This window comes from Chiloscyllium punctatum, chromosome 19 (assembly GCF_047496795.1).
Source record: "Chiloscyllium punctatum isolate Juve2018m chromosome 19, sChiPun1.3, whole genome shotgun sequence".
NCBI classification, from domain to species: domain Eukaryota; kingdom Metazoa; phylum Chordata; class Chondrichthyes; order Orectolobiformes; family Hemiscylliidae; genus Chiloscyllium; species Chiloscyllium punctatum.
Window position 1 is genome coordinate 61,926,896 of NC_092757.1, and position 22,952 is coordinate 61,949,847.

At 39.6% G+C, this 22,952-nt stretch overlaps 1 protein-coding gene across 7 annotated transcripts in view; it reads right to left on the reverse strand.

The window, feature by feature from the left end:
- The window catches only part of LOC140491403 (peripheral-type benzodiazepine receptor-associated protein 1-like), a 293,538-nt gene that overhangs the window by 63,321 nt on the left and 207,265 nt on the right, over positions 1 to 22,952 (reverse strand). For 6 of the 7 annotated variants that reach the window (XM_072589528.1, XM_072589526.1, XM_072589524.1 and 3 more), the window contains 7 exons: positions 21,320 to 21,370; positions 19,303 to 19,323; positions 15,938 to 16,139; positions 9,914 to 10,236; positions 6,762 to 6,871; positions 5,812 to 5,921; positions 1,950 to 2,822 (listed from right to left, as the gene is read on the reverse strand). In XM_072589528.1, the coding sequence (XP_072445629.1) occupies positions 1,950 to 2,822; positions 5,812 to 5,921; positions 6,762 to 6,871; positions 9,914 to 10,236; positions 15,938 to 16,139; positions 19,303 to 19,323; positions 21,320 to 21,370 (1,690 nt within the window). The remainder of the gene's footprint in view (positions 1 to 1,949; positions 2,823 to 5,811; positions 5,922 to 6,761; positions 6,872 to 9,913; positions 10,237 to 15,937; positions 16,140 to 19,302; positions 19,324 to 21,319; positions 21,371 to 22,952) is intronic. The other variant, XM_072589527.1, reaches the window with a different exon arrangement.

A 22,952-nucleotide genomic window follows, 5' to 3' on the forward strand; every position in this document is an offset into this window, starting at 1 on the left:
TTGAACTCTCTAATTCCTGAAGGTTTGCACCATCTACAAAGGACAAATAATGAATATGGTAGAATAAAATGAATGAACCAAATAAATGAACCAAATAAAATGTGTAATGAAATATTCTGCATTTGATGTGTGAGAGCATTTCCGATCAACCTCAAGAAACTCAACACCATTCAGGTCAAAACTGTCTGCTTGACTAGCACCCTATCCACCACTCAGCAAGTTGACTTAGAAATGCAACTGTTGTTCCATTGTAGTCACTGGGGAAAGTCCTGAGACTTCCTACCCAATAGAACTGTCCAAGGCAGCAGCTCATCAGCATCTTCTCGCAGGAAGTTAAAAATTGACATTCAGTATTAATACTGCCAGAAGTATTGATACCACAAACAAAATACTGTGCAGTTTTGACATCTGCACCTAAGTATGGATATATCAGACTTAGAGGGATGCAATAAAGGTCGATTGATTTGATTTCAGAGGACGATTCTCTAACGACAGATTGTGCTGCGTTAGTCTATTTTCTATAGGCGTTTGAAGAATGAATCGTGATCTTACTGCAACATGAGAGTGTGAGAGGGTTGACAGGATAGATGCTGAGTGGCTACTTCCCCAGGTCAAGGGTCGAGAACTGGGTGGCATATTCTCAGGATAAGGGGTTGGCTAGTTAGGACTGAGATGAGGAGAAATATCTTCAATCAAAGGGTTGATCATCTTCAGAATTCTTTACCCCAGTGGTGCAAGGATGCTCTAATGTCAAGTATACTCAAGGCCAGGATTGATATATTTTGAAAAATCTGGAGATTGAGCAGAAAGTGAGAGAGACAGCAAGGTTGGGTGAGAGACAATAAGGTTGGGTAAGAGGGTTTGCAATTGTCAGCAAGGTGGCCTTTGCTGTGGCAGACAAGAAGACATGAGGGCGCTCCAAGATTGATGCACTCTCAGAAGAATTACTAAATTATTAAATTTATTTCCGGCCATAGTTGCATAGCTATCATTGTGGAGGAGGAGCTCCTCTCATAGGATGGCCTATGGCTACTCCTGTAGCTCCGTAGCCAAAGTGACTCTAAGACCGGGGGACTGGTATACATAACATTCCCACTTATTGGATGCCTCCAGGGAACTGCTGGATCTTATCTGCAAAGAGGGATACATTTGCCATTCATAAGATCCACATTTCCTCAAACTGGTCCCAAATAGCAGACTTGGCAGTTAGCTGCTTCCACAGCTTGGTTGCGCCAGGCAAGATCATCCAGAGATGGGAACATGCCAATCCACTGACTTAACAGCAAAGTTTTTGATTCCAATGAGCCACTCCCCTTTCCTGCCTTAGACAGGATGTTGAATAAATTCCAGTTTGTCTATGCAGTTGACCAACAAACCAAAATACACACAGAGTCTGGCAACAGTGAATGTAATACAAACTGTCAAATTCATCTAGTCACAGCATCAAAGGCTAATTACCTCAACATGTTCTCCCTTTCAGTTTTCCAACAATGTTCTCACAGCTTCTCAAGTTTCCCGCACAAGTTACAACTGATCCAGAATCCAACTACCTGCGTTGTGTCCCATATAATTCCACTCTTTGATCATCTCTCTGAACTTATTATCTCCCGCTATCTCTGCACATTGATTTTAAAACCTTTGTTTAAAAATGTCCTCATGCTTCCTTCCACATACCAGCTAGAACCCTTCACCCTTATGATGCTGGTTGACTGTGGATTTGTCCCTTCCAATGTTGGCAAAACTTTCAGCCATCACAACTCTGGAATTTAACACACTAAACCCATTCAACCCGCTACTTCTCACTGCAAATCCTAGCTCGTCAATCACACCATTAATCTGAATTTCTATTTGTATTCAGCCTCCCTGATACAATGTTCTATTTGACTACCCAACACCTAATTTGGCTGCACATTCTTTGTACTGAAGAGATAATTTGTTATGTTACTGACCTCCTGGTAAGGTTGAGAACTGAGTACATGTGCATTTGAGCTGCCGTCGATCCGGTGGTAGTTCCCATGGTATTTGGTGTGGTCTGGCCTCCACTTTCACCTTGTACTTCATATTCGGCCTCAGGTTCATCAGGGAGTAGGAGTAGTTCCCAGCTTTCACCACTGTGTACTCCTCCTCATTGAGGAAAATCACATGGGTATAATTACTGTTGCTTGGCAACCAAGAAATGTCCGCTGAGGTTGCGGTAATAGTCTGAACTTTCAACTGCGTAGGAGCAACGCAGACATCTTTCCCCACAAGCATGCTGCTACATATGATATCGGAGTTCCCTTTGTCAGTCACACTCTGCACATAGATGCGATAAGCTTTAGAATTAAGGTCTAGTCGCTCAATTACAGCTTTGGTTGGTGAACCAAACTTGACATTCATCCTCAGCTCTTGATCCACATAGATATTATAGCTGAATATTGTACCCCAACCACCGGGCATCAAAGGGGACTCCCAGCTGACAATGATGCTTTTGGCAAGCTGTTTAATTAAGTTCAGTTTCCTGGGGTAAGGCACCACATCCTCATCGTATTCTGCCACCTCTTCTGTATTGAGAACAAGACCATTGCTCACAAGGCTATCTGGCTTAAATTGTGACCCATGCAGACTGAGCTCCTCATGGAGGCTGGAGGTCTCCAGCTTTTCAATGCTGTTCTTCCTCAGTGAAAGGCTTTTCTCACTGCCACTATGGAAACTTATCTCCTGAAATGAGCTATGAGACAGCTCATTGATTTCCGGGGGATGAAACGTTAACATGTCCTCATCCGATACACGCTCAATAAAGTTTGAAGGGACTAATCCTCTTCTCCCATCCATTAGCTCTCCTGAAAATGAAACCAGAACATATTTTAATGCAAAGTGTTAAAATCCCAAAGGTAAAATGCAAATAAATGCCAAATAAATGGCTGAGAATTTTTTTTTAATAACATTCCATAACAACTCCCTGGGATTGCAGACATGCATAACAAAGTTCCACCACTCTAATGTGCTGAATCCTTAATTACTTAAGACGACATAAAATCATCATTCACTCCAAAGTCTGGAGATCCACTACACTACACAGCTCACATTGCTAACTGCATATTAATTGAATTTAATCATATGAAGATAATAAACTTTAACTGCAGATTCATTTGTACATCCAAAAATGGAAATACATTGAAACTGAGTGTTTAGTCATTGGGTTTTCATATTTGAAATGTGTTTCCCTGTAAAAAAAAGCTTATTAAAATGTGGAAAAATTGGCAACTAATTCATCCTTTACCACTTGGTGTGTTGGAACACAGTGAGGCAGCAGAGGTTGCAAGGGAAGTTTAGAACGTGAATATAAATTGTCAGAGTATGATCACTCTATGATGTTCTCAAAGTCTGGACAGTATGATCAGTGGAAAAATGAAGGGATATGTGGACACTTTATGTTGCCATGAAAGAGAAAGGAGTAAAATCTGAATAAATTCTATCAAATCGGTGCTCATCTTCTTGATATTAACAAATGCTAGAGTTCTTGGAACGATATTTACAAGAAAAACAACCTATGAAATGAGGCATGGTCAGAATTTGATATTTTTGACAAATCAAAATCTATTCCATTGAAGGTGATATCATAGACCCGAACAGATTGCATAAAAGGTTGAGGAAATTTAATTGGGTTTCCTGAGGTCCGTACTAGAAATTGAATTACTTTATTACGCTGAGATTTTGCACATTGACCACTGGTTTTACTAGTATACGAGTTTTAACATCGATGTCATTCTCAGATAAGCAGGTCGGTTGGATCAGATGTCTGCTGCCTTAAAATGTTCATGAGGAAATTGTCATTTCCTTCAGACTTGTTGGAATAAATGAGATATTCTGTGGTTACAAAAAGAGCCAACGAATCAACAATTGCCAGATTTCAGTATTATCCAGAGACAAAGATTAAAGACAGGCAGAATCAAAATGAAAGCATTTCAGCAGATATGGCAATCACAGCAAAAGATAATATTGGAACAAAACTAATGGATGAAAAAATTCCTGGATTATCCATGGAACAATGCATTAGTGCTTCAGGTGTAATTCTAATTATTGTTATGGAATGAACTGCCCAAATAGGAAAGGCAGCATCCAGAAATGAAATGTGGCAATGAGAACACTGAGGAAGAAGACAGCACCATGATGAATGTGAACAAATTATACGAGTCACAAAGAGGTTTAGTCCAGTGGTAAAAATGGACTTCTTTAGGAATTGTACTTCAACAAAATATGAACCAAATTGGTGAAAATATTATACTGATTCCCTAAGTTGTAAGGATTGAAACAAAATAATGCTTACAATACTAGTTGTTTTAGAGTTGGTGAAAACAACACAAGATCACTAATGAGAGTTTTAATTCCAAGGGAAATTGCTAGAGTAAGTCTTTTTATAATTACTAATGCATCCTTCAATAAGGTCCAATATTGTTCAGAAAATATTCTGAGAAAAATTAAACTTGACACGGAGTATGATAAGGCAATTATTTTGGACAATCAATTGATCTGTGGTTTACATTGTGATGACATTGTTGTATCCTCTGAATTTACTCTGATATTTCCCATCTACGTTAGACAAATATTCATGGCATCAGGTAATAAGAATCTGAGAGGAATAATAAAATCTATCCTAAAGACACATATATAATTATCAAAGATTGAATAACTTGCGCAATGTGCAGGTGTTTTTATGAAGACTATATGAGGTAGTAGCAGAAATTAGTGAGAATTGTGGGGTCTTTACATACAGCAATAAATTTAGGCAGTATAAAATTACAGCAAAGTCAAGGAGAGATGGAGTATAATGAATTGAGATAAAAGTTAAAATTGCTGAAGATGAGAAGTCTTTAATGTAGAAGTTGAGGAAGGAAAGCAGTGAAGATATCTCAGTAGGAAAATATTATTCTCCTGGAATATTGGTGGAAATCCAGGCTACAAGGGAGATGTTTAGTGGAGAAAAAAGTGCCAAAGGATTGGAGGGTCAGGCCAATGTATGATCTGGTAATAAATACCATACGACAACCACAACAGACTTGATAGGCAAGTAGTGGAAGCTAAAGCTAGACAGGAAGGCTTTATTAAGAGGAAAGGTCCTTCACTTTTAGGCTACATTTCTGTTATTTTATATTATGTTCTGCTATGATATTGATGCAATTCTGCTCAACAAATTCATGAATGCCAGTGTTTTGTTCACAAGTGATCTATCGCTCACAATGGAGAAGTATAGAATGGTAGTTAGAAATGAAATGCGGGCAAGGCCCACTGGGTCAGCACTCGAAGGAGTGAGCTGGATGAGGACATTGAGGAAGATGGAGGAAGTGTACAGAGTAGGTTCAAAAGGAAGATTGCAAGGTCAGAACATACCATAAAATTCACAACCAGGTAAGGTTCACTCTTCAGTTCAAGGGAGTGATTAATTGGTCAGAATTAGAGAAAAATCAATATAATTGATGATCAATCAAATCAATGGAGGGGAAATGACTGTTAAATATTCAAAGTTGTTTTTTCAGGATGAAACAGTTTTCATGATTGGCACCCTATTCACCACCTTAAACTTTCACTCGTTCTAACACCACACAGTGTTAGCATGGTGTATCATATATAGAATGCACTGCAGGTATGTACCAAGGTTTCGTTATAGGTGATTTGTAGAGAGGTTAAGAAAATATGTTTTTCACTGTTTGCATATTATTGGAACACTGTGCACTCTAACTTGGTAGGAGGGTTGTAAGCAGAAGAGACAACAATCATATTTCATCATAAGATAACGAATGTTTTTTTTTCTAGTAGTTATATCAGTCAAACCTTCATAAAATCCATCTTCATCCATGTCCCCATATACATAAATATATTCTCCTGCTGTTAGGGGCAATTCTGCTTCTGGATTCTCATTGGGCCCATCAAAGGGATTGTAACTGGAAGACATAGAGAATTCAAGAAGAATTGAGGTGATGTGAACAGAATAGGCCTGATTCTGAATAATAATCCTGGAAATCATGCCAATAATGCCCCTGCCAAAAATTATCCTGCACCAAAGCCTGAGAACAAATTCATCCCAATGAATCAACTCCTCATAAACATAATCACTTCACTGACAATATAATGAGAAGGAAGACTCCCTTCACAAACGACTGCTAAATTCAGGTTTATATACTCAATGTATAACTTGTGATGCTGACTGAACGTGTGCACAGGCACAACATATAGACCCAAAGTAAACAGAGGCCCACCCCCACCCCCACCCCCCATCAGATTGGTTAAAAATGTATTCAAGTCCAATTCCTTCATTCCAAGGAAAAGGAACTGAGACAAAATGCCCCAATTCTCTAGTAATGATCTGCTATTGCCAGGATGGTGGATCATTTACAATGTTTGGACTAAAAGCATAGGTCCTGAAATAATGCCAGTTCTGTCCAGCAGCCCTGTGTCATAGATTGGAGACTAACAACCATGTCTGCTCTAGAAATACTGCAATTCCAAAACAAAGGTACTTTGCTATCTTGCCTCCTTTGAGGCATATTTTGGCTAGCGAGTGCCTGTTCCTGTTGATTTAGTCTATATTATGGTTGGGACTAATAACATTCTGATTTTCTAAATCTTCCCTTTCATGGTTTTAGCTGGATAGTTGATACTGGATGAAACTGTAAACAAGATCATCCAGACCAAGTAATGCAATCAGATCTGCAAGCTTAATGTTTATTCCTACAGAGTATGGTGACTGATGACTCAATGAAAGAGACCAAGCATCAGCTTACCTGTACCGCGCGATGAACACCTTCAATTTTGCAGTTACTCTACTCTCAGGCTCAGGAATGGATGAGACATTGTCAATGTCCAACTCCTCAGCTTCACTGGCTGTATCAATCTGCAATGCAGAAATGACAACCAGCAATCATAACAAGGAAAGTTTCAAAGGCTTGCAGGAATGATAATTGTTCAGAATCTCTCAATTTTGGGAATTACATAAAGTGGCTGGAGCACAGATATTTTACTGCAAACCTACATAGCACATGACAGAGGTAATACACCACCATCACTTCTAGGCCTGGATGTTCCAGATAGCTGTAATTCGAGATTAGATGGGACTTGTGTGGAATCCTCATCATAGCAGATACCAAAGGAACTACCTAAAAATGTTAATTTTCCGCTGTATACCTAAAACCCTCCAATTAAAATAGAAACCTTGGAGGGTTCGGACAAAATTAAGTAAACGGTTACTTGGGAATAGCTAGCCAAAAAAATCCATGTTCAAATTCCTGAATATCTATTAAACTAACCCCATACTTACTTCAGACATACTGGATTACACCACTCTGATCCTGATTTGATAATAAACCATAACAAGCCCCCAACACTGCTCCCCCCACCCTCCCCGTACCAGATACTCCCTCGGCAGAATCTGGGCAGACCTGATCCTACCCAAGCTAAGCCAACAACTGCTAGACCTGAATCACAGAATGACTACAGTGTAGAACAATGCTCCCTGGAGTGTGAAGCTGCTCTGAGGGTCCACAAACCCCAACGCCATGCCAATACATTCATTTCTGGTCTCTCGAGCCACAGTTGCCTGCTACACATGAACCTCCGTGTCCATGCAGCAGCTAGAGTATAACAGAGAATGTAGGACCTGACTTGACCCAACAACTCCTTCCTTGTCGCATCCATCCTTGCATCCCCATTCCACGCACCCTAACACCCTGCCAATGGACCTGAGCCAGAGTCCAACCCCGCTCCAGACCAACACTCATGCCTCATACAACCCTGCCAGGTTTGATTTCTTACCCTGTAACCCTAACCCTGACTGACCCCAACTACTGCATCACATACCTTGCCATCTGTTACCCCGACACCCTACATCTGGTACCCTACCCTCTGCCCAGCTTACAACCCAGCTGGCTGTCATCATACTTACCTAGCACCCTATTATAACTGACATACACATCTACACTCAAACAACAATCACCATTCAAACACCTCCCACAGGCAGATCCAACACGCTAGATGGGCACACTCCTAATATCACACTTATATGTACTGTTTTGCAGCAGCTGTCAAAATGGCTGCTAGGTCCTTTACATTTCAGAATGTGACAGCTGACTGCTGTGAAAAGAGAGTGTAGCTTGCCTTCCTCTGACACTTCTACACTCCGAAAGAACTGTCAGAATGGAAAAACAACTCTGCATTTCTGAAGGAGCCACTCAGAAGTGCAAAGCTCCCTTATTTTACAAATAAAGAATAGCCAGAATGGCAACCTGTGTGGAAATCTGGCCCATAGTTCACTTGTGAGCCTACCAGGAGCAAACACCAGCGAGGGACAGCATCTGTTGGAGGACCAGTTCGGAGGGTATGTACGACAGAGGGTGGATATGGAATGTGAGTGAGTTACCTATTGCCTCCTGCGGCGGTAGAAGCCTTTAGACACTGGAGACCAAATCAGTTGGAGGTTGGGAGGGAGGGGGGCTTAGAAAGTGGCTGTAGGCGTAATGGAGAGGGGGGAAGACAGAAAATACAGGATCTTTGGGCAAATAAAACCTGCAAGAGGAATGCAGTTAAAAAAAGAGAGGTAAAGGAGAGGGAAGATAGGAGGCTGCAAGGCGAGTGGAGGTAAAAGTCAGAGATTCTGAAGTGGAGAAGAGTGATGTTATGAGGGGAGCAGGAGAGGCAGGCTGCACTCTGAGGGAAACAAGACCTGAAAGGGGGCATATAAAGAGGAAAAAGGCTCATGGAAGGTTAGTGGGAGGAGAATACTGAAGAGGAAGGGGGAAGTGAAGAAACACAATGCGAGAGGGAGGGGCAAGAGGGAGGCTGCAAAGTTGGGGGGAGAGGAAGGCTGCAAGGGAGTGGGAGAAAGAGGAGGCTGCAAAGGAGATGGTCTGGGGAGAGGCTGCAAGGAAGTGGGGTAAGGGGCAGGCTGCAAGGGAATGGTGAAGAGGGAGGGTACAAGAAGGTGGGGAAATGGGAAGGGTGCAAGTGGGGATGGGGGAGACTGCAAGGGAATGGTAAAAGGGGGAGGGTAAAATGGGTTTGGGGGGGGGAAGGGAAACTACAAGAGGAAAGGGTGAAGTTTAAAAGATGAGAGAGGGAATAGTTTAAACCTGTCAACAAAAGATACTCAGTTAACAAGGAACCAGGAAACATGAATTCACTGAGGTAATGAGTTTCTCACAAATGAATACAGAATCTCTGACTTAAGGCTGCATACATTTAGGAGCTACAATAGTGGGAAACAGTAGTGGTTGCTTCTATTATAGTGAACAATGTCAATTGTACAATTTAGATCTGAGATACAACAGAGAGAGGATGGTATCTGCCTGGTTAAAATCTTCCAGTTTTGTGACCATGAGATGAACTGTATTAGATGTTACCTCATCAGTCTGTGGAAGGTGTACTTGGGGTGACAGCCTTTTTGAGTGTAGAAATGTACAGCTGTTATACAAAAGGAACACTTGCCTGTTGTCTTGTGCCAATTTAAGTACTGTTGTGCCTCAGAAATTAATGCTTTCCCTACATCCTGAGGCTTTAAATTTAATGAAGGGTCGGTAACTATTGAAAACTTTTTCTAATTCTAATTCTGCATCTGTGTTGAGTCCAAATTTGCCATATGTCAACACAGGTACAGAAGGTAATGTTACCAGGTATTACTTAATAAAAATGTTGGCGAGAATGAAAAGGAGCATACCAAAAAGTAGCCTCAAAAATCAAAGTAACCCTTAAGAAAAATGACAAATATCTTTGGGTGAAAAAATAAGTATACTTTGTGCCGTGGTGCAGGAGTGCATGTTAAACAGGGAGCTCACTCTCCTGGGGATAGAGTAGAAACTTTGTCGCGTTAACTAAAGTAAACTTCTAATGTACTAGTCAGCCTGTAAAACAAGTATACCTGTGACATTATTTTACTGTGACTTACCTCTGGAGTCATGCAAGACTTTGGGGTACTTCGTGCTGACTCTGTTTTGGGAGTGCCTCTGCTGGAACCATGTGTTGATTCCAATCCAACTTTGCCAGTGATGGAACCAACTTCTGTTTCTGCCTCCTCAGATTGCTGGGCGACACTGATTGTTTGACCCTTTGCTTCACAAACAACCTGCTCTTCTTGCTGCTCTTGTTTCTCTTCTTGTTTTTCTTCTTGTGTTCCTTCTTGCTTCTCATCTTGTTTATCTTCTGGCTTCTCTTCCTGCTTCTCTTCTTCCTGCACTGGCTGAGGAACTGGTAGAGGAACACTTTCCACATCTAAAAGAAATAGAACTTTCTCACTAGCGCACAAGCAGCTTTTAGCTGGGAGTTGTTGACGCAAACTTGTACAAGGCAAGAAACACATATTATAACAAAGAGGGTGACTGTAGTAATAATCTCACATTTCAAAGCACTATCCTCACTGCCTAACAATGGCAGTTATCTGGCAATCAACAACCAGTTGCTTCCAAAAAAAAAGTGTTAATTAATTAGCAGTTGTAACTTGGGGTCAAGTTACAAGCTCTCCATACAAGTTGGTGTTTTCTACTGTACAAAGTGTTTTGAAGTATTTGAAATGGGAATTCAGTGCAGGGAGATCAGTTTTATGTGCTATGAGTGCAACACATTTGGAGTTGAGGAGTGTGTCACACTCCTGGCTGATCAGACAGACAGAACTAGGAATGATGTGCTGCTGACAGTGCTTGATGAGTTGGGTCCAAATTAAAATCAAAAGTTACAAGTCTCTAGATAGTTTATTGAGCCATGAGCTATATTGAGTGCAGAGTCAAGAAGATGACTAAATGCGTGGCTCAAAGGGTGGTGAGGGAAGAAGAGATCTGATTCATTGGAGACTAGTGCCAGTATTCAGAAAAGGTTATTCTGTTATGATAACCTGCTCCTAAACTGGACTTGGATCAGTGCTTTGGCAAATTGTATAACTGAGGCTGTGGTTAGCGTGTTAAAATACAAGAGGGTTCAGATGAAGTAAAGTTTAAAAATCTATAAAGCTAGTTCAAGACAACAGAGCAGTGTAGCAATTTAGATGCAGGCAAGCATTGTGGTACATGAAGGTTTAATGGTGGTAATACATCAGTAAAAAAAGGTCCATGAAAATAATAGTCATAAAACAAAATGTAACAGTCTTTACCTGAACGTGCAAAACATTCACAATAAGACAGACAATTGAGTGGCACAAAGAGAGAAAAAATGGTTTAGATCTAATTGCTATTATACAGACTGAGTTCCAAGATCATCAAGTTTTGGAATATATAATCCATGGCTCACTTCATTTCAAAAATCAGGTAGGTAGAGGCCTCTGTTTGTTGATCATCATACCTTTTTATTTTATTGATTCCACCAACCTTCACTTGCTCTCCCTCATTTTAATGCAATTGGCTCTGATTAAGGTTCCTGAATGGAGCTGGAATATGTTGCTTTCAAACTGAATACAAAATTCAATTGATTTATAGTCAGCACCCTAGTTGGTTCCTAACAGTATTTAAGATAGAGCATTAAACAAAAAATAATTGTAGCCTAGAATCAAGGCAATACAATAGGAGATTTTATATTTATACTTTATATAGACCAGAGCAGTCCAATTCTAAAAGTGTTCTGCAAGATGTGTCTGTGAATGCTTTTGTGACAGTATTCTAATACTGTATTTTGTCAAATCAGCTAAGGATAAAACTATTTTAGACCTAGTATTGTGCAAGGGGTGCAAGGGGACAGAGCTAATTTGTAACCTTTCAGCAAAAATTCTAGGGGAAAAGAATGATCAAAACATAATTGAACTGAGAGTAATATGCCTAACTTTGCTGTGCAAATGCAAACTGTGAGAATGATATAGAGGCTACAAACAGACGGAGACAGTTTAATTGAGGTGACGACAAGATAATAGAAGAAGTATAAATGTGGGGGAGTGTAAGGTTATTCATTTTGGCTGTAAGAATAGAAAAGCATAAATTTTTAATATAGTGTGTGAAACTTGTAAACTTGTGACTTGGATTTGCCCACCCAAGAAATAAAAAAAAATTTAGAATGCACAACAGCAAGCAGTGGGAAGGCTTTGGGATGTTGGACTTACCGTAAGGTATTTGGATACAAGAATACGGATTTGTACAGTGCTTTAGTGAGACAGTACCTGGAAGAACGTGTGCAGGTTTGATTTCCATTTTCAAAGAAGTATATACTTGCATTGAACACACAACAAAGGTTTGTTTGATTGATTCCTGGAAATAGAGGGCTGTTTGTTAAAGTACGGTTGAGTAAATTAAGCCTCTACTCTGTGGAGTTCATATAAATGTGTAGGGATGTCATTGTAATGTGTAAGATTCTGAATGGAATTGAAGGGTAGACATTGGAAGGTTGTTTCTTCTAGCTAGGGAATCTAGAATATGAGAGTACAGTCTCAGGATAAGGAGCTGATTATTATTTAGGATGGAAATGTGGAGATCAATTTTCTCTCAAAGGGTTCGGAATCATTGGAATTCTCTAACCAAGAGAGTTGTTGAGTACACTTAATGCTGATACAGACAATTATTTTGGTCTCTCAAGGAACCAAGGGCTATGGAGCAAGCAGGAAAATGGTATTTCGGCCATTGTTCATCGATGATCTAACTGAATGGTCAAACAAGTTCAAAACGTTTTACTCTTGCTCTTGTTTCTTGCATTCTTACAGTTCAAATATGTTGCTGTTGCAACAAGGAAATGACATAGAGAAAGTGCAAAAAATATTTAAATACACAAAATGACAATATAATCAGCACCATTCGATAAGAAGAAAACAGTCTTAACTGGATATTTGACCAGAATAAAAAAGCTGATTAAAGCAAATTATGAAGTATGGCAAAATATGTCAAGATTTGTGAAACATTATAGAACTCAAACTATATAAAATACTGAAAATGGCCAAGAGCAACCTGAATTACTTAATGTTAATATATGTGAACATGACAACAAGAGTGCACAAGGCAGAATGGTAATGATAACTTACTGCAGGGGTAACAATGTTATTGGGTAGCTCTGTAGGTAGCAGGTACGGATGATAACAATACATGTGAAAGGCTAACATAAATACAGCAAGAGAGTGGTTAATATGAAAAATTGGGAATAATTACTTTAAATAGCATTATAGAGATAAGGTACTGTGAGAGGTAATATAGGTGCATAAGCAATGAAGGCAAAACAATAGAGGAAGATTTAATGCCAAGTTTAAGACAGCTGCAGGCTCATCCACCTGATAAAATTCTTTGAGGAAGCAGAGCAGTTGGATATAACTTGAATGTATTGTTTCACGTAATTTATTTTTGGCAGCTAACTGAGGTATATAAATAGACATTTGGTAGCATAGAACTTAGAGTCATAGAGATGTACAGCATGGAAACAGACCCTCCAGTCCAACCCATCCATACCCACCAGATATCCCAACCCAAACTAGTCCCATCTGCCAGCACTCAGCCCATATCCCTCCAAACCCTTCCTATTCATATACCCATCCAAATGCCTCTTAAATGTTACAATTGTACCAGCCTCCACCACTTCCTCTGGCAGCTGATTCCATGCACGTACCACCCTCTGCGTGAAGAAGTTGCCCCTTAGGTCTCTTTTATACCTTTCCCCTCTCACCTAAACCTATGCCCTCTAGTTCTAGACTCACGAACCCCAGGGAAAAGACTTTGTCTATTTACCCTATCCATACCCCTCATAATTTTGTAAATCTCTATAAGGTCACCCCTCAGCCTTCGACACTCCAGGGAAAACAGCCCTAGCCTGTTTAGCCTCTCCCTATAGCTCAAATCCTTCAACCCTGGCAACATCCTTGTAAATCTTTTCTGAACCCTTTCAAGTTTCACAACATCTTTCCAATAGGAAGGAGACCAGAAATGCATGCAATATTCCAACAGTGGCCAAACCAATATCCTCTACAGCTGCAACATGACCTCCCAACTCCTGTACTCAATACTCTGACCAATAAAGGAAAGCAAACCAAACGCCTTCTTCACTATCCTATCTACCTGCGACTCCACTTTCAAGGAGCTACGAACCTGCACTCCAAAGTCTCTTTGTTCAGCAACACTCCCTAGGACCTTACCATTAAGTGTATAAGTCCTGCTAAGATTTGCTTTCCCAAAATGCAACACCTCACATTTATCTGAATTAAACTCCATCTGCCACTTCTCAGCCCATTGGCCCATCTGGTCAAGATCCTGTTGTAATTTGATGTAACCTTCTTCCCTGTCCACTACACCTCCAATTTTGGTGTCATCTGCAAACCTACTAACTGTACCTCTTATGCTCACATCCAAATCATTTATGTAAATGACAAAAAGTAGAGGACCCGGCACTGATCCTTGTGGCACTTCACTGGTCACAGGCCTTCAGTCTGAAAAACAACCCTCCACCACCGCCCTCTGTCTTCTACCATTGAGCCAGTTCTGTATCCAAATGGCTAGTTCTCCCTGTATTCCATGAGATCTAACCTTGCTAACCAGTCTCCCACAGGGAACCTTGTCGAACGCCTTACTGAAGTCCATATAGATCACATCTACCACTTGGCTCCCATCAATCTTCTTTGTTACTTCTTCAAAAAACTCAATCAAGTTTGTGAGACATGATTTCCCATGTATTTGCCTTTCCAAATACATATACATCCTGTCCTTCAGGATGCCCTCCAACAAATTGCACACTACCAACATCAGGCTCACTGGTCTATAGTTCCCTGGCTTGTCCTTACCACCCTTCTTAAACAGTGGCACCACGTTAGCCAACCTTCAGTCTTCCAGCATCTCACCTGTGACTATCGATGTACAAATATCTCGATCAATGTGGATATTGGTTGGCAGGGTTATTGCCACAGAGAACTTGGTGCAAGTGCCAATCACTCTCCTCTCATTTACTATAATTGTTGGTTTTCCTTTTAAATTGGTATTTTTATGTATTGTCCTGATGAATGCAAAATGAGAAGCTCTGACAAATTGTGATTTTTTTTCAGCAATAGTGAAGTATATACCATATTAAATGGTACTCATATAATAAATGGGATTCAGCACATCATCACTAAGACAGAAAGTGCGACCAGGGAACATTAATGAAATTGACTGAGGGTTAAATTCAAATGAATATTCGGAAAAAGTCACTAGTCCAAGAGAAATAAGTGTTTAGAATGTTTTTTAAAATATAACTACACATCATGATAAGAAACTTCTGTGTACAGTAAAGATTTTGATAAGGGGACCTAATGTACCAATTGGACAAGGCTGAAGTCCTGAAGAAATCATATTGGTCGCGAAACTCTGTTTCTTTCTCCGCGGAGGTACTCCAGCATATTTTGTGTTTGGTTGTAATTGGATTTGCTCTGTTGAGAGATGTGGTGACAGGTAATTGATTTTAATGCCACACTACAATAGGATGAATTTCAGGAAGTTGAACTAGTATTCTTCACCCCGAATGTAAATGTTTCAAATTTCAGAGCTGGGAGGAGTTAAATATAAAAAGAGAGACTGACATTATGCAAAACATTGGTGGCATAGAGGCAAGGTGTGGAATCTCACAATTTCCCCTTTGTTCTTTTGGAACCACATTTCCATTGAGCTGAACATATCAATGCAATACTTATATTGTTTGTTTCTTTTCGAAACTCACAGCCAGAACAAATGAACAGGTTGTGAAAACTCGTGGGGGATTACCAGAGAAACCACATTGGTCTGATCAAAGAATCGCCTATATGATGGGTAATACTAAAGTAAATCTTTCCTCATCTCTTTGGTGTCATGCATCAGTGAGAAATGTTGTGACATTCATTGTCCCCTCATCTCAAGACTGTTCGCTGTTAACATAACTACCAGAGTCAAGTAGGTCTTGTCAATCTTTTGTGCCTGAGACTGATTTGTAGCTCTGCTTCTCAAAAGAATTTGCGAGAGGGAATTTTTATGGTCACAGCTGTGCATGCTTTGGAAATCCTGGATCTCTCTGACATTACCTTTAGCCACTGGTGATTCCACTCCATTTGGGAGCAGTGGCTGGCCACGGGAGAGTAATCCAGGTGCTTCCGTGCTCACAAGAGTGCTCGTTAGCAAGTCAATATTTCCCGCTTGCAGTCGGAAGTGCTCCAATTCCTGGGAGAGAAGACTGAACTGCATGCTCTGACTTCGACATTTCTCTTCCAAATCCCGTACTTTAGCCTGGTGGAAAAGATGAAAATCACTGAGTTCACTGACTGGCAGCTCTGAATGGCAACACAGGAATTAACAGTTGAATCTTGTGCTGTTTTCATGATATTATTTGCAGATTAAATGTCAGCCTGGACAACATCAAACTTGCTCTTCTTATATAAGCAAGACTTCTCCAACTTCAGATGCTGCCTGCCTTGCTGTGTTTTTCCAGTCTCCTATTTGTCTATCTTGGATTCCCACATCTGCAGTTTTTTTTTCTTATAATAGAGCAATAGAAGTTTGTAGAAACAAAAACAGAAGTTGCTGGAAAAGCTCAGCAGGTCTGGCAGCATCTGTGAAGAGAAATCAGGGCCAGAAACATTAACTTTGAATTTTCTTCACAGATGCTGCCAGACCTGCTGAGTTTTTCCTGCAACTTGTTCTTGTTTCTGAGTTACAGCATCCACAGTTATTTTGTTTTTTAATGGAAGTTTTTAGGTCCACCTTCGAGAATATGTCCGTGGAACGTCTTGGAAAAAGATGGCACTTTCAACTGTGGAGCACAGATATGGATGCATGTCAGATTGTGTGAAATCTCTGGTGTGGGGCTTGAAGTCACCATTCCATGGCTCAGAAGCATGAGGGCTATCACTGAGCCAAGGCTGATCAGAAACAAGACAATGAGAAAATGCTTTTTTGTTTGTTTTTCATGGCTGGTTCGCTCATGGCATGGAGATTTCAATTTGTTTCTGGTCTTTCAATTCATTTCAATCAGCAGCAAAATAAATATAATTTCTTTTAGCCATAATGTCACCCCTGTTATACATTCAAAACTTCAGCTCTACTTCTTTTCTTATCTCATACCCAGAAATCCAGCTGTGTTGCTCCAAACCAATGCTTCCTGTGAAATGTTGCTGATGTGTGTGACCAGCATACGTACCCTTACAATTGCCTGCATGATAATCGACATGGAAAAAAAATCCCTGAAATACCTTCCAGGCTGCAATGCAGGAATAGACATGCATAGTTTAGTGGGAATAATGTTTCCTAACCACTGCCCTGTTATCATGTTTCTTGTGCGAAATTTAAGAAAATTTCACAAATTTCACAGGGTTCTATACTCCAATTACATAATTCCTGGCATCTGTTTAATGCTGACTCCTTGCTGTTCTCCCACCAAGAGTCACATATTCCATTCCTGGCCAGGATTCTTACTGTAATGAGGAAATTGTTACTATATAAATGTTAGATATCTGAAATAAAACAGAAAATGCTTCAAATGCAACATTAGAAAGAGAAATGACAACTTCATATTAAGCACGTATATTCCTCATTCTGATTAAAATATTCTAATCTATAATGCAGATAGTGACAAAAAGATGCAATCCATCCAAAATGTCTGCACTGATTGGAGAGGATAGATCTCTAACTTCACCTACAGTGAATGCACAAAATATTTTGTCAATTTCACTTTATATTAATGCTGCAATAAAGCAGATTCTTCTAATTGATGGATCGCTCTTAATACTAATGTCAGTAATACACATTCTGATCCATGCTTTACTGAACCATTCTGAGTATACATAGGCACAAAAGCCTGAACAGGCAAAATGAGAAATTTAACCTAAAACCAAACAAGGCAAATTTGTTTGTTCAATGAATCTATCTGCGTTATGTTATCTTGTTCAGACTGATCGAATTGACACTACACTATTTGCTGTTCATATAGTAAATATGACATAGAATAATCCATTCATTACATTAACTGAGGGTCTCAATTTCTATAAGGTATAATATAAAGTTAACTTACATCCTCAATTTCTAGAAGGTATTATACTATAAATTCCAACTTTCAATAGGGAGTGTTGAACACAAAGTGTTCCACAGTATTATAGCACCGATGCTCATTACGAACACAGTACCCAATGGAGGTAAAGTATTGCAGAATGACCTCCTTTGTGCCTCATTTTATCTCATGTACCATTCCAAAGTGATTCTCATTTAATTAACTGAGTCAATGCTGCTGTTACATAGATGAGCAATAGCAATTTTACTTACAAGCCACCACAAGGACCCATGAGAGGAATAGCTAATTCAGTTTTGGAAATGTTTGGAAAGAAAAGAAGATGGGTCAAGGTACTGAAAGAACTCCCTTTTGCTTTGGAAAATGTATGGTGTCTTTTACATTCACTTGAATCATAACAGGTGAAGGAGACATTGATATAATGTCTCTTCTGAAAGCCAATGCCATTGACATTGCAGTATTCCTTCAGTGCTGCACTGCATAGCATCAAGCTTTCTTTATGCACTCGAATGATAGATTGATGTTCAAACCTAAAGGTCTCAGAAATTGTGATCTCCTCAGTAAATCAATCATCTGCAGTCGTTGCAATAAATAAGCCAAACACCATTGTCACAAATTGCTGAGACACCTGAAGACTTGTGTCTCAATATAGAGTGAATCAGCCCTACTTTCAAGATATCTGCCAATGGCACCAGTTACTACAAACATCAGAAAACAAATTAATCCAAGAAAGTCCCTTTGTTCTGTTGGTTTCTAATAGCATTCAATGGATTTTTTTTTCTGAATTAACTACTACTTAACATAATGGGGAAGGGAAAAACATTGCATTCAACAAAAAGCATAAGATGTATATCTGTTCTATATGAAACTAAAACAAAAACTGCATAGAACATATTAAACATCGATAAACTATAAAGTCATAGAGTTATACAGCATGGAAACAGACCCTTGAGTCCAACTAATCCATGCCGAACATAATCCCAAACTAAACTAGTCCAACCTGTCTGCTTCTGACCCATATCCCTCCAAACCTTTCCAATTCATGTATCCATCCAAATGTCTTTTAAACGGTGTAATTATACCCACATCCACCACTTTCTCAGGAAGTGCATTCCCCATGTGAACCACCCAGTATGTAAAAACTTTGCCTCATATCTTTTTTTAAATTGCTCTCCTCTCACCTTAAAAATGTGTCCCAAACAAATTGACATAATATAATGTTCCTTGTTTTGTATATGCAGTGATTAAAATTTGAAAAAAAAACACATCCAGATAAGTAAGATGTTCCCATATATTGCAAGAAGTTATTATGTGGAAAGCTGAACAACGTATTCCCAAACACAAAGAAAGGTCTACATGCTAAAGAGGGAGAAGTGCAATGTTGTGTACCTGCATGCAGTCCAAGGTATTCTATCAACAGGAGAAACAGAAAATGGAACACAATTAAACAGAAGCATGCTTCAAGCCATGAGAGAATCTCAAACCAATAAACAGCACACATCATTCAATACAGAATATACCAGCTTCCACTGTAAAACTAGGTGGGTCAACTCCTATAATTTAACAGAGATCAATGATCAGTGTTACATAGCGTGATAAAATCTTTGTTCAGTCATAGAGTTATGGCTCTAATACACTCATAAAAGGAAGCTAGGTGCTGCAAAATTTCAATAACATAGTCTCCTGCAAATCTCTTAGTGGTTCAGAGATCATTAGCAGCTCACTGTCACTTCAGTCTGCTTTAACACACTCCTGGAAAACCCAAGCTGGTTGATCATTCTATTTGGAAGCATGTGTGGTGTCTGGAAGCTGTGTGGTAGATACAGAGTGTGACATCTGCAAACTGTGTGTGGTGTCTTTAGATACCAAGTGTGAAACTTAGAAGCTGAGTGTGTTATCTATAGATACAGAGTGTGATGTTCAGAAGTTGAGTGTGTTATCTATACATACAGAGTGTGATGTTTGGAAGCTGAATGCGTTATCTATAGATACATAGTGTGAAGTTTGGAAGCTGAGTGTGTTATCTATAGATACAGAGTGTGATGTTTGGAAGCTGAATGCGTTATCCATAGATACATAGTGTGAAGTTTGGAAGCTGAGTGTGTTACTATAGATACAGAGTGTGATGTTTGGAAGTTGAGTGTGTCATCTCGAAACATAGTGTGAAGGTTGGAAGCTAGGTGTGTTATCTATAGAAACAGAATATGCCTGGGCTCTGACACCTTTATTGAGAGATGAGCAGGAAGCATTTAAAGAGAGACTTGTTCAGGTGCAGCAAATATCCCTGTAATTTGACATAGCTACTCTGAATGTGTAAATCCAATATAAAATCTAGTGCTACTGGACAGAGACCTAGAAATGTCTCCACTTTTCAACAGCAGTTAATGACTGACAAGTGACTGTACAAAATACTGGTTGGGTCTCATTTGGAGTATCTGTTTCCAGTTCTGGGCATCATACTTTCAGGAGCTTTTAGAGAAGGCGCCGAAAAGATTCACGAGTAGGGTTTCAGGGATAAGGAATTTCAGAGACATTGAAAGAATTTGGGGCTGCATTCTGCTGGAACATGACATTTTATAGAGATAATCAGAATCTTGATAGTTAGTTTGGTTAAGGAAAACTGTTACCATTGGTGGAAGAATCGAGATTCAGAGGAAACAGATTTGAGGTAATTGGTAAAAGCGGCAATGGAAAAACAAAGATCTGAAATGCACTGCCTGAAAGTGTGATGCAGGCAAGTTCATCTGAAGCTTTGTATAGGGAAGTAGATCATTATCTGTTAAGCAATGATTTGAAAAGCTAGAGGGAAAAGGCAAGAAAGTGATAGTAATTGAACTGCTCCTTTCCAGGTTTTTCACAGGCAAAGTAAGCTGCCTTCTGTGCTGCAACCATTCTATAATTTGCACATAAATTTGGGACCACAAATCCAGAATCAATTAAAGTTGGAGCGAGGCTACTTAAGACTACAAGTGATATCCCAGCTGGCAGCGATATCTAAATTCAACACCAGATTTAAGATGTCTCCAATTGGCAGTGTCTGGTCACTCTCTGTGACAGTTGTGTGATTCACTCTTCAAACAATTCAAGATAATCTGGACAGAGTTCATGATAGGGTCACCACTCTCTTGTTGATGTCACCACAATAACAAAATCATTGAAGAAATGCAATTTGGAGAATACTCAAACTTTTTGCATTTAATTTAATTTTCCAATGATGGTTTTAATACTAGCTATTTTCTCATTAGCCTTTTCACACATGTTATTACACACTTCTGGAGAAGTGGGAGCTTGAACTCTGGCCTCCTGGCATAGACATGGGGACAATTTTAATGGTAGGTTGAACGTATGGTATAAAACACATTTGTTAACATTAATAACCGAGGATAATGTGTGCTTGTTCTCTTACCTCCAGTAACTGGACCACACCTTCATGTTCCTTCTTGGCTTCAAATTGAGCCTTCATTGAAAAACAAAACAGATAAATTTAGTTTCTGCACACTGGCTGCTGCTTGCACCAGGAAGTGTTAGAAGGAAATGTTAGAGAAAAAAACTACTTCGATAAGGGAGTGTGGGGGGCAGAGTTAGACTCTGGGATTGTTATCACAGTACTTGCTAATGCAGGATCTATCAAATGTTTTAAAAGGAATAAGATCATGAGCTAAGATTAAAAAAAAGATAATTCAACTTTTGTTTGTATTAAGAACAGGCAGAACAGTGAAATTAGGCTAGATAGCCCATTTAAGGACAGTAATATAGACCTGATTGAAGGGCTTTTGCCCAAAACGCCGATTTTCCTGCTCCTCGGATGCTGCCTGACCTGATGTGCTTTTCCAGCACCACTCTAATCTAAACTCTGGTTTCCAGCATCTGCAGTCCTCACTTTTGCCTATATAGACCTGATTGTCAAGTGGGTTGTATTTATTTTTGAATGTGTTATGATCGTATTGTTCTAAAAACTGCAATTCTTTGACAGAGTGGAAAGGTAGCCAAGACTGCAGATATTTGACACAAATGCCAATATCAGAGTGACCACCCATCAGGAATTCTGACATATACAATACTGAAAAATTCAAACAGCTCTCATACAGGCTTTGATGTTAGTTAAACAAGTTAAAGCACACAAACAGCCCAACATTTTAACTCAAGCTTTAACATAGAAGGACACAAGAAATTGGAGCAAAACTAAAACACTTGGGTCTGTTGAGCCCACTCTGTCAATCAATGCCACCAATATGTTCCTTGGTTTCAACTCCATTTTCTTATTTGTTCCCTATATGCCTTAATTTTCAGTAAGACTAAAATTCTGTCTACCCCAGCCATAAATATATCCAAAAATGGAGCAACATAACCCTCTGAGGCTAGAGAGTTCTAAAAATTCTCAACCAATTAAGTGAAGTAATTGTCCTCATGTCAGTCCTAAACATTTGGTTCCTTATCCTATGACAAGTGGAAACAATCTTTGAGTGTCTACCCTATTAAGCCCTTGCAGAATCTTGTTGCCTGACAGATCTGGAAACTCCATCTCACTATTCAATGTGACTAGGGAAATGGGTTAAACTCATACCTCCTCAAAAAGGGCAGAGTCTACTTGTTCTGTATTTTCCAGTCGATCTACTGCAGATTGCCTATAAAGTGGCTGGGGCTGCTTTGGACTCAAATACTGAGAGGACCAAGTGATTTGTGTTCAGTGTAGTTTAACCATTGAGGTATCTGCAGGGGCGTAACTGTCTAGTCTTGTAAAAAAGCATGTCTGAATAATTGACCAGCCAAGTTTACTCACTAACTCAGATTTTATTGAACTGCCGAATTGACCTCGAACTTTTGGTACATTACAAATTACCATTTTAACTATCTGAAACTGACATCCTGCCAAAGATATTAATCTTCCAAATACTGCTGTCATTAAGAGCTTTGGAAGAGATCTTCATTTTCTTTTAGCAGCTGGTTTCCATTTCATTTCTGTGAGGCGTGCCACAGTTACCAGCTTGATCAAGTGTAACACTATGAGCTTCAATACTAGGGCGCCACACTGAGCTACA